A 12,058-nucleotide genomic window follows, 5' to 3' on the forward strand; every position below is an offset into this window, starting at 1 on the left:
ACATACCAAAGCTGCCCCTAAGGGAGGGATATCTCTGGAACACCTGCACGCAACACATTGCACCCAAAGATAGCATCCTGAGATGCAAAGCCTTGCAATTTGTAGAATTTTGAAAGAGTGTGGACAGACGACTAAGTCATAGCCGGGCACAACTGTTCAGCTGAAGCACCCACTGGTAGAAAGAGCCTTCAAACACACCTAGCTGTCTGAACATAAGCCAAAGGAATAGCAGACATAATCCAGCGAGTAATGGATTGCTTAAACGCTGGCCAACCACCGCTTGTGGACATCAGAGGATGAAAAGGTCACTTGACTTACAAATGAAAACCATGCTGTCGACATGGCACCGGAGGGCCCGGCCCACAACCAGAAGATGCAAAGACCTGTCAGAAGAATGGGACCGGGAACTGAAAGCCATAATGACAATCTCCTGGTCCGAGCGAAACAGAGAGACCACCTTTGGCACACAGTGTTTAGTGTGAAGCCCTGCCCGATAAGCGTGAAATACCAGAAAGGGGTGGTGGGGTTGCAGCACAGTGACCCCAACTCAGACGTGCAACAAACACAGGAAACGGTGAGTTAAAACAACACCTTCCAAACAACATACCAGAGATCAACAGAATCCAAAGGCCCGTAGCGTTTCTTTGTAAGAGACCCGAGCATCAGATTAAAATCCCAGTGCTCAACCAGACAAAAAAAAAAAAAGTGTTGACCATGTAGAACCACTTGCATAAAAGTCTGGACTTCCCTCATGACTGTCAAGTTACGCTGAAAAGATTGAGAGCACTAAGACATGCCGTTTCAGAGATGAGAGGCATTTATTAAAACCAACCTGCAGGAAAGATAGCAAGCGAGACAGACTAAAGCGGGAAGAGTGAAAACCATCACACCACTGAACGTAAGCTTTCCACACAATTATTTGCGGAGGAAGATTATTTCCGTACCTTAATTATGGTCCACGACCTTTTCGGAGAAACCCCGGGACCGCAAAATCAAGGGCCCAGCAAACACGTCCGAGTAGCATGGTCTGTGCAGCCAATCTGGAGACGCCAAAATGCCAGGAGCTTGTTCCCATTTGCGTTACTCACGGTAGCATGGGAAACAGGTAAACCAGATGATATTCGCTATTGGGCTGTCATGGCGTCAGTGTTTCCCACCGTTGGATCCCTGGCCTTCAAAACAGAAGAGAGGGACCTTGAAGTTCAAACAGTACGCCATGAGGTCAATCTCTGGCTGACACCAATATTGAACCAGAAAAGCAAAGACCTCTGCATGAAGGAACCATTCCCCCTTGGTGAATCCTGTAGCGGCTGAGGAAATCTGCCAACCAATTCTCCCCCCCGGGATAAAAAAAAACAGCAGATATCACTGGAACATGATATTCCGCCATGGTCATGATCTGTGAAAGACTCCCGCAACTCCATGGAACTGCACGCTCCCCCTTGATGGTTTATGTAGGCTACTGACTCGGCATTGTCCGATTGGACCTTCAGGGGCCAATCGCCCAGAAAACTCTGATCATGAGAGAGCGCCCTGTATATTGTTCTGAGTTCAAACACACTGATGGGCAAGGAGACCATCAAAGTGCTTGAGACCAGAGGCCCTGTAGCTGGTGATTACCGCACACAAACTGGACAGACTGGTGTCTGTGGTAACCAAGACCCACTTCCCAACATTGGAAGGACTATCCCTTTACTAGATTTGCTCTGGTCAATCACCATGTGAAGAAGTGACATGTGGCTATGGACAGTTTTTATCAACTGCCTTTCCAGATGAAGAGTGCACTGCCTGGAGTGGCTGGGAATAAAACTGGGTGAAGGGCACAGCTTCTAACATCAACACCATTGTACACAGCCGTTTCATAAAGCAGAGAAAGGATACTTCCCATTAGGCCAGAATGGACCAAGTCTCGTTCTGAAGCGAAAGAAATTGGTCTTCCAGGAGAAACACTTTGACAAACTGTCAAGACCCAGGAACCGCATCCATTGAGCGGGACTCAAGGATGACTTGATGGCAGTGGCCAAGCTCGATTGTCCAAAAGGATAGAAACTTTGTCTGCTTAGGATTAGCACCACTAGTGGGCAGAAAAGAACTATTCCCACATGTGGCAACCTGAAGGATTTGGTCCAGCTCTAAACCAAACAGGGTCATCTCTTCAAAAAGCAGAGATTCAAACATGCACTTACATTCTGCATCAGCCAACTAAGATCGCAGCCATAGTGAACGTCTAGCTGCAATAATGAGGGCAGAAAAGCAGGTGATGAGGGAAACCATATCCAATGCTTCAATTAAAAAGTAAGCAGCTTCTCGAAAATGTTTAGTCAATGTCAACAACTCAGCCCTGTTTGCAAAGCCTTAGATGATAGGATTTTTATAGTTGGCAAAATGCATTAATCAGTCCATTGGGGTATAGACTAATAGGAATAGGCGACACATTAAGATTAACTAGTCCTAGCTCTTTCAACTCAATACCCCATTTGCTGTACAGGCATTTGTTTATGTTTAACCAACCCCCACAGAAAACAAGACGAGAGAGAAAAAACCCCAGAACAGAAAGCACAACATTCTTTTGAACAAAAAACCCCACATCATAAAAAAGGAAAAACCAGAGTGTCAAGGGTGGGTGTGCAGTGTCCCCCAAAGAACCAAGAGAAACAGATTTTACGCAAGTACAAAAATCATTTTCTCTATCCTCCTACTGGGGGACGTTCCAAAGCATCAAATATGGGTGAGAATACTCAGATGAAAGTGCACAATGCATCTTTCTCCCAAAACTTACATCCCTTGATACAAAACTCATTAAACCTGTAAATCAGAGGAAATGTGTGAACAGAGGACCAGGTGAGGGACCACTCTGAGCCACCCAGAAGCAATCATCTACCTTGTGGCGTGAGCCTGAAGATTATCAAGAACAGGCTTGTCCACCATACATATGCAAAGGACGGACTACATCTAGAGATCGAAAAGAAACGGTCTTGATTTATGTGGAAACTTGACATCACCATAGGGAGGAATGAAGGCTTAGTTCGTAGAAATGCCCTATCGTCTTGAAAAATGAGAAGAGGAGACCTGCATGATAACGCTGCAAGCTTTGAAACTCTTAATGCAGACAAGATGGCCAAGAGGAAAACGGTTTTCAAAATCTATAAATCCACCGTGTCCAAGGATTCAAATGGGGACTACTGTAAAAACAGACACCTGACCCTCTAGTAAACTAAGGCACAAACTAGCATCCAGACCATCCTGCAAGAACAGAAGCAACCTGGAGAACCAAAAGGAGGAGGTAGGGTACCCATTCCTTTTACACCTGGCAATATATGTCCTCCAGACAATATATTTTAGCTGAACCCTGTTAGCACCATGTGCTCAGATAATCTTTGCTTAAAGCAGGCCTGTCCAACCTGCGGCCCTCCAGGTGTTGTGAAACTACAAGCCCCAGCATGCTTTGCCAATAGACAACCAGTTGATAGCTGGAAGGGCATGCTGGGACTTGTAGTTTCACAAACACCTGGAGGGCCGCAGGTTGGACAGGCCTGGCTTAAAGGATCATAGTTTCAAGAGCCACAACATTAAAGCCAGACATTCTAAACAGAGACTATAAACCTGTCCTTAATTAAACAGGTGTCTGCCCCTAGCAGCAGATGCCACGACTGCCCCCCCTCCCCATTGGAAAGAATGTTGGTGTACCAAGCCCTCGGAGGCCAATCCACCTGTCTACTAACCCGAGAAACACTGCAAGATGGAAACCATTCCTCAGGATAAAGAGTCTGCCTGCTGAAAAAATTGCTTTACAGTTTTCTACTACCCCTGGGATAAAAATTGGCATGACAGCCTGAACGTGATATTTTGCCCACCGAAAAAGATCCTATGTGTCTGCTACGTAACTCACAGAATTAAGTCCTCTGTGATTTAGAAGTGTTCTCTGCAATATAAGGATCCTCCCTCTCAAAGAGTAAAGTCCTGAAGTAATTCCCCATCTTTATCCGAAGAAGTTTCAGAAACAGAAGCCTGAAGAGTCTCAGGAACTAGAGGTTTACCCGAAGGCCTATGGTGGGAAATCAGACCTACAGTGATATTTTGAGATTTAAAGCGACAATGCCAGGACTACTTTATTACCAAATTTAAAGGTTAGGGTTAGTGTTAGGAGTAGGATTAGAGGTAGGGTTAGGATTACAAACACCATCAACACATTTATAGTACACAAAGGGCTGACATTGCTGCTTTAAATCCCGAAATATACTGTAGGTCTGAAAAGTGACGTAACTAGACATGCAAATTGATGTAAATTACGGCACTATTACAGAAGGATGTCAGGCATTTAGATTGTCATTTTTATGGCAAGTCTGCTCTCAATTTTAATAGGCATTGTGAAAATCTGATTTATTTTGTATATATACTCGTTGACGGCATAATGACAGCCATTAAATCGTATCCAATCCCTATTAGTGGATGGTACAGGCTGTGAAGGCTGATTGTGTGGTGCAGTGAAAAGAGGTAGAGAGTCATCTACCTCTTTAGATTGAGACATGACTCGAGCAAGTTTGGCTATGGATGACGCCAGTTACTTATCCCAGGGTGCTACCCCAAAGCTGCCGATGCGAGAGTGAATGTGCACGGAGCCAGAGCCGTAACTTAGAATTCTAGCGCCCTGGGCGAGAAAGACAAGTGCCGCCCCCCTAGCCCTCAATTTTAACCAAATTAACCTAAAATATTTCTAAATTGCGCCCCCCTTCAGCGTTGCCCCCTGGGCGGTCGCCCCTGTCGCACAGCCCTAGTTACGGCCCTGCACGGAGCTATCCACTCACTCCAGATTCCCAATGGGTCGCAGTGTCCCCCCAAACAATGACAGGTAGGTGAATAAGTCTACACTTTGCAATTGTCTGCTTTTCTTATAGCTAAGGGATGTATGCTATTTCAGCTATGTTACCAAAATAAACCTCTATATGTCCTGAAAAACAAAACAAAAACATGTTTACTTGGGTTGAATGAGAAATTCAAAAATTAATATAGGTTGAAACAGAGGAAAATCAAGAAAATGGGCCAATTCAGATTTAAAATCCCTGTGGTCTTTAAGGGGCTTTAAGAGAATATCGAATGACAGGAAGCATCAATTACATACCGCAGCATCATCTCCTTCATAGGCTTCATTGCCATCAGCACTACCATTTTCCCCATTACTCTCATCCCCTTCATCGCCCATGCCAGCATCATCGTCATCCTCTTCCTCATCATCCTCATCTTCATCCTCTTCATAACCTGGTAATTCCTAGGAAGTGAAAAAAAAAAAAAAAAAAAAAAAAAAAAAAATGAAGAGGAAGAAAGCCTCACAAAAATGCTTCAAATTAGGTCTCCACCACTGCAGCCGTGAGAAAGGGCTAATGTTACCTCTTGATCACCTTCATTGTCATCCTCCTCTTCATCGCTATCTATAACAATTACATCATCACGCTTGGGAGTAGCATCCTGGGAGGACTGCACAATTTGGGTCTGATCAGAAGTCTGTACTGCAATATCCATAAGTGATTGAGAGGTCTCCTCGTTGTCTGGAATATGTGGATACTCTAAGCCAACAGCCTATAACACATAGTAAGAAGGAAAAAAAAAAATAGTAAAGTTTATATTATTATTCATTTTTATTTCTAAGGCGCCACAAAGTATCCGTAGCGCCGTACAAGGACAAACAATGGCACAGTACAAGGTGAAACAGCACAGTGCAAGTAACAGTAAGCACTATAACTCTGGGGGCTCAGGCACAGCACGAAAGAGAGGGAGGGAGGCCGTACTTAGAGAGCAGAAACCAGTTATTCTGAGAGAACTCAGAGCCATGTTTATTTCCAGCACCCAATCCCCCTCCCCACAACCCTAAGCACCAAAATAAAAGCAGCAAATAACAGATGAAACAGTTTGGGTGGGAAACTTCTTTGTACCAAGCCAGACTCCAAAAGCTATTATTGGTGGGGGAAGAAGACAGCTTTAAATCTGTAGCATGATTGAATGTTGGGGCCGGCAAGTCACTCCAGTTTAAGGATCAATGCTTTCCCTGAGAAAGTCTGACCATAAGTGGAAGATGCCAAGGGTGATCATCCGAGAGATCAAACACATCTTCTTGATTGGCCCAGATGGCTCCTGGTATGGACCAGGAACACTGCCTAGACCCCTTTTAGTCTGACCTTCCACAGGATTTGAGGTTTAGCAAGTTTGGTAGAGGAACAGGCAGATGAACTAAAATGGGTATGAAACCTGCAATGCATCAGTGAGACATGCCACCAGGTCTTGGTGCCGCTGGGAAAGTCAGATTTCCCTGAAGTCCTAAAAAAACTTTGGATACAGGTAAGTGGTCCTTGAATCACAACCATTTATGACACAAAGCCTACCTCCCAATAGTCCACTCCCAGAATAAAAAAAGTTGCAGAAATGAAACTACAAATGCTGACCAATACAGCAGCACCATGTGAAGTTTGAGTGTCGTGCATTCCACGTGGAATGCAGTGTGTCTTATCCGGGCTATAGAGGCCTGTAGTGTCATACATGGATTACAATGTGTTTCATCACAAGCACTGGGACAGATTTCTGAATTTTCATATGCTACTTTTGATTTGGAGAAGCACAACCCTTTAACAGCCTATTCAACTCAATATAGCACATGCTACTGTTTAATCTGAATATTGTGTATAAGTTTAATAAAGTATAGTTTTAACCCTATTATACTTTCTTGGCAATTATCTACCTTCTATGCATTCATACTAGCACACACCCCATTGACACAGGAGACAAAGTGGAGAGAACTGATCGCAATACAGCAGTCTCCCAGAGTAACATTGAAACCCTATGGAAGATGAACCTTGTAAATTGCTCGATATTTCTGGAAATGTGATCCACTATGGCATAAAGAGTTTGATAAAAAGATTTAAATAGTATATCACATCTATAAGCGGAGGAGCTTTTTCTCCAGATATAGAAACCATCACAGACGACATAACCCAAACTTATATAAAGCTAATACTTTTGGGTTAGTGCATCTTAATTAAGCATTTTTTAGATTTGTATCAAATACTACATATGGCACTATATTTATATGTATGACCAATTTATGTGCAGCACGGTGGCTCAGTGGTTAGCACTTCTGCCTCACAGCACTGGGGTCATGAGTTCAATTCCCGACCATGGCCTTATCTGTGTGGAATTTGTATATTCTCCCTGTGTTTGCATGGGTTTCTTCCGGTTTCCTCCCACAATCCAAAAACATACTGGTAGGTTAATTGGCTGCTATCAAATTGACCCTAATCTCTCTCTCTGTCTGTGTGTATGTATGTTAGGGAATTTAGACTAAGCTCCAATGGAGCAGGGACTGATGTGAATGAATTCTCTGTACAGCGCTGCAGAATTAGTGGCGCTATATAAATGATGAAGAATTTGTACACTGCTCAAAAGGGGCATTAGCATACTTGATGCAAGCTCAGAAAGTACAGTTTGTAGTGCAATATTTTATACCTAAATTGAATTGCTCTAAATGCTGGACCACCTCAGACGCCAGCAGCATAAAATAAGCACCTAGTGATCACACCCAGTTGCGGATTTTGAGAACAGATTTACGTATATACATAGGAGGTAGAACAATCCAAACACTCCTCGAGGCACTCTACCCATGGTTGTTTAGGCATTGCCTTGAGGGTCCAGAGCAGTTCATGCAGAGGGGTCCCAATTGTCACACAGGTAATTTATTCTTGTATTTAGTGCGGACATAACGGTCGACCATAGTGGAGGATGAAAGAAGATGTTGGAAATGCATATTTCCTCTTCAATCCCAGGCTTTGAGTGGGGGGGGGGGATGGGTAGCGTGAAATGGCTCCAAAGCATTCCCATCTCTGAAATGTTTTTGGAAGTCTCCTCTACCAAAGAATCAGGAGATATTAAAGACAGTTAATATGTTTCATTTAGACAGTGTGCAAAACTATGGAGTATGGTATGGAGGAATAACTAATTTCCCATAAATCCTTTTCTGAGGTTCGCAAGGCAGAGAAGGTAGCGTTTCCCACTTACATCAAGGAGTGTAAGAACGGATTCATATAAATGGGTACAGATGGAAAAAGCATCAATCTAGATTAGAATATACGTATACATTCAGTGATGAACAGGCTCAGAAGTGGAGGTTGGTCCCCGCCTGTAGCTAGTTTGTCATCCAGAACTACTGCCCCTGTTGAAGATGGGGGTCCCCTATGGGATCTCACTCAAAAAAAAATAAAAAAAAAATTGTTTTAAAACCCCTAGTCCCACCTACCATATCGCAATGTCTCGCAGTGTTCCCCAATGGTAGGAAAGAGAAATTTAAGTTTTAAAAAGCTCTGTATTTCACCTGGAAGCACTTTGCAAATCAGAAGTGGCTGAGGTCTTAGTGGCCAGGGGCCTTGGGGAGCAGATGTCTAGTGTTTCCCAAATGCAATCCTCATAAAGGTTTAACAGTGCATGTTTTCCAGGTCACAAGTGAAATTTGTACCACTTGCGGAACTTTTTAAAGGTCTTAAATCACAAGTGTTTTCATTATTGATTAAGCAAGCGGATATGGAAACATGCACTATTAGTGCTCTCTGACGACTGGATACACTGGCCTAGTCAAACTCCCATTTAAAAAGTCCATGCTCTTTGGAGACAAGTTGGACATGGTCACAGAGAAGGCTTCTGGGGCAGATCTAACCACTTGCCACAGGACAAAAGGTCAAAGTACTCTTCCTCAGCCCTTTAAAAAGTGAAAGGTGAAAAGTTTTAAGCAAGTGAGACAATATGTCAGGTAGAATATGCCCGTTACATCCAATAGATGCTCATACAGTTCAGTTCCATGGACATTTTAAGTCTTCACTCCGTTTCCACTAATCACTTGCATTATAAAAGAGATCAGAGAGAAAAAAAAAAAAAGTTAGTAATAATGTTCTGTTTATTTTGGCCTGATCCATAATTTCCTGTAGCCTGGGAGAAGCTCCTGGAGCACCCATTGTCTCCGCTTCTTCGGCCACATCTTCTACACCAAGGTCCAATTCTTCACCTAAATCCACAGCAACTTGATTTAAGGGTGCAGAGGAAGAGTTGGAACTGCTCAGGTATAGGTCCTAGAGCAGGTAATCAGCACACTTACAGACAAACAAAAAAAATCCTATTTCTTCTAAATTCAATAAGATAATTGATCAAATGGTGTAAAGTCAATCCAACTGCAGCAACTATTCCACAGATCCTTTACTTACTTTAGGATGATGATAGGATTTTTATACTTACGTAAAATCCGTTTCTCTTAATCCATTGCGGGACACCGGGACCTTTGGTATAGAGTAGGACAGGCGAACGCTTGCACTTTAAATTTCAGTTAAAACTCTGGCTCTACCCCCTCTATACCCCACCTCCTGCTAGAGGCCAGTCTATGTTTAACCAAGCCCACAGAAAGGGAGATAGAGAGAACCAAAGAAAAGAGAATAAACTTAACACACAACATTCTCTTAATCAAACAACATGTCAAACAGAAGGAAAAACCAGGGCATTAAGGGTGGGCGCCCGGTGTCCCCCAATGGATTGAGAAACGGATTTTACAGAAGTATAAAAATCCCATTTTCTCTCACATCCCTTGGGGGACACCGGGACCTTGGGGCATCCCAAAGCTGTCTCACGGGAGGGAATGCTCAGAGGAAACGGCCCGAAGCACCTTTCTCCCAAAACTTGCATCCCTAGAGGCAAACATATTAAATCTGTAAAACTTTGTGAAAGTGTGTACAGAAGACCACGTGGCCGCTTTACACAATTGACACTGGAGGCACCATGGCGTGCCGCCCAGGAAGCACTTCCAGATCTTGTAGAATACGCCCGTAGACTATCTGGAACAGGCTTCCCAGCCCCACTGTAAGTCTGGCGGATAACAGCCATAATCCACCTAGCAATGGTCACCTTAGAAGCTGGCCAGCCTCTTTTGTGAGCATCGTAAAGAATCAAAAAGATCCTCAGTTTTACGTAACTGCTGAGATCTTTTAACATAAATTTGCAAGGCACGAACAACATCAAGATAACAAATAGAGTCATCGCTATCGGAAGACAAGGAATCAGTTAGAGCCGGGATGACAATATCCTGATTCAAGTGAAACCTAGAGACAACCTTAGGAAGGAAGGAGGGCTTAGTTCGAAGAACTGCCCTATCCTCATGAAAAACTAGCAGAGGAGGCTTACAAGACAAAGCCGCAAGCTCTGAGACTCTGCGTGCCATAGAAATGGCCAAAAGAAAAAACGTTTTCAAAGTAAGAAATTTGAAATGTACTGAATTCAAAGGCTCAAATGGAGGATGCTGTAAAGCCCTCAACAGCTAATTCAAATCCCATGGCGGAACCGGAGAAATATAAGGAGGTTGAACTTGGAGAACACCCTGAATAAAAGTTTGCACATCAGGTATAACAGCAAGTTTTCTTTGAAAGAAAATTGAAAGAGCCGACACCTGATCCTTAAGAGAACTAAGACGCAAACCTGCATCCAAGCCATCCTGCAAGAACCTGAGTAACCTGGCCAGACGAAAAGATGTAGGATACCCTTTCTTTTCGCACCAACCAATATATGTCCTCCAGACTCAATGATATATTTTGGCTGAAGCCGGCTTTCGAGCACGAAGCATGGTCTGAACCACCCGACTCGAAAATCCCTTAGCTCTTAAGTTCTTGGCTTCAACAGCCACGCCGTTAAAGCCAGACGATGCAAACCTTAATGACAAAAGGGACCCTGGGTTAGTAGATCTGGGCGTATCGGCAACCGCCACGACCGACCTCTTGCCATGAAGAGCACGTCGGTGTACCAAGCCCTGCGCTACTAGCAGCACTGGAACACCATCTCTCCACCTTTTTCAGTACTCGTGGAAGCATGGCTAACAGAGGAAAAAGGTACACCAAGCGGTACTTCCAAGAGACGGACATAGCGTCTACCGCGACTGCCCCGGGGTCTCCTGCACAGGAACAGTAGCGGGGAACCTTGTGATTCAACAGAGATGCCATCATGTCGACATCCGGTTGACCCCATTTCACCACCAACTGTGGAAACACCTCCGGATGGAGAGACCATTCCCTTGGATGCAGAGTCTGCTTCCCAATTTTCTATTCTGGGAATGAATACGGCAACAAGTGCCGAAACGCGAGTTTCGGCCCACAGAAATATCCTGTGAGTCTCCCTCATGGCCAAAGGACCCCTGGTGCCGCCCTGATTGAGATATGCCACCGCCGTGACATTGTCCGATTGGATCTTTACTGGCTTTCCCTGCAGCAAATGTTGTGCACTTCTTAGAGCTTGAAACACTGCGCGCAGTTCCAAGACATTTATTGGAAGCTTGGACTCTGAGTCCAAAGCCTCAAACTGAGCCCCCCAACCCCGAAGGCTGGCGTCTGTTGTAATCCGAATACAACTCCAAATTGAGATTCCTGGTGAGATTCTGCTTGTGTAGCCACCAGATCAGCGACTGACGCGTCTGCGGAGACAGGCGAAAAACCTGACTCGCCAGATTGCGATGAGATTTGTTCCATTGCGACAAAAGTTCCAACTGAAACTGCCGTGCATGAAACTGAGCAAACTGGATCGCTTCGAATGACGATACCATCTTGCCCAGAAGCCTCATTGCCATCAACAGGGATTTCACCATCCCCTGTAAAGCTAGAATCTTGTCCTGAGGAAAGAATACCCGTCTCAGACGGCTATCGCATAGGAGACCTAGAAACACCATCCGCTGGGATGGGATCAACTTGGATTCTTTGAAGTTGATAATCCAACCGTGCGACTCCAGGGTCTGGATTACTACCTGAATGTGCAACAGAAGCTTCTGAGAAGAATCTGCCTTTAGAAGCAGATCGTCCAGGTAAGGGATGATTGTAATCCCCTTGGTCCTTAGCAGAGCAGCCATAACCTTGGTAAAGATTTGTGGAGGTGTGGCGAGACCGAACGAAAGAGCCTGAAACTGGAAGTGCTCTGACCGAACCGCAAACCTCAGCAGTGACTGATGACCCCTCCAAATGGGCACATGGAGATATGCATCCTTGATGTCTAGAGCCACCAT

At 44.4% G+C, this 12,058-nt stretch overlaps 1 protein-coding gene across 3 annotated transcripts in view; it reads right to left on the reverse strand.

Moving 5' to 3' along the window:
- TPR (translocated promoter region, nuclear basket protein) overlaps window positions 1-12,058 on the reverse strand; it is a 148,138-nt gene that overhangs the window by 17,124 nt on the left and 118,956 nt on the right. For all 3 annotated transcript variants that reach the window (XM_075182673.1, XM_075182672.1, XM_075182671.1), the window contains exons 40-41: window positions 5,386-5,574; window positions 5,120-5,266 (exon numbers count right to left, since the gene is read on the reverse strand). In XM_075182673.1, coding sequence (XP_075038774.1) covers window positions 5,120-5,266; window positions 5,386-5,574 — 336 coding nt within the window. The remainder of the gene's footprint in view (window positions 1-5,119; window positions 5,267-5,385; window positions 5,575-12,058) is intronic.

Source organism: Mixophyes fleayi, chromosome 8 (genome assembly GCF_038048845.1).
Source record: "Mixophyes fleayi isolate aMixFle1 chromosome 8, aMixFle1.hap1, whole genome shotgun sequence".
Classification (NCBI taxonomy): domain Eukaryota; kingdom Metazoa; phylum Chordata; class Amphibia; order Anura; family Limnodynastidae; genus Mixophyes; species Mixophyes fleayi.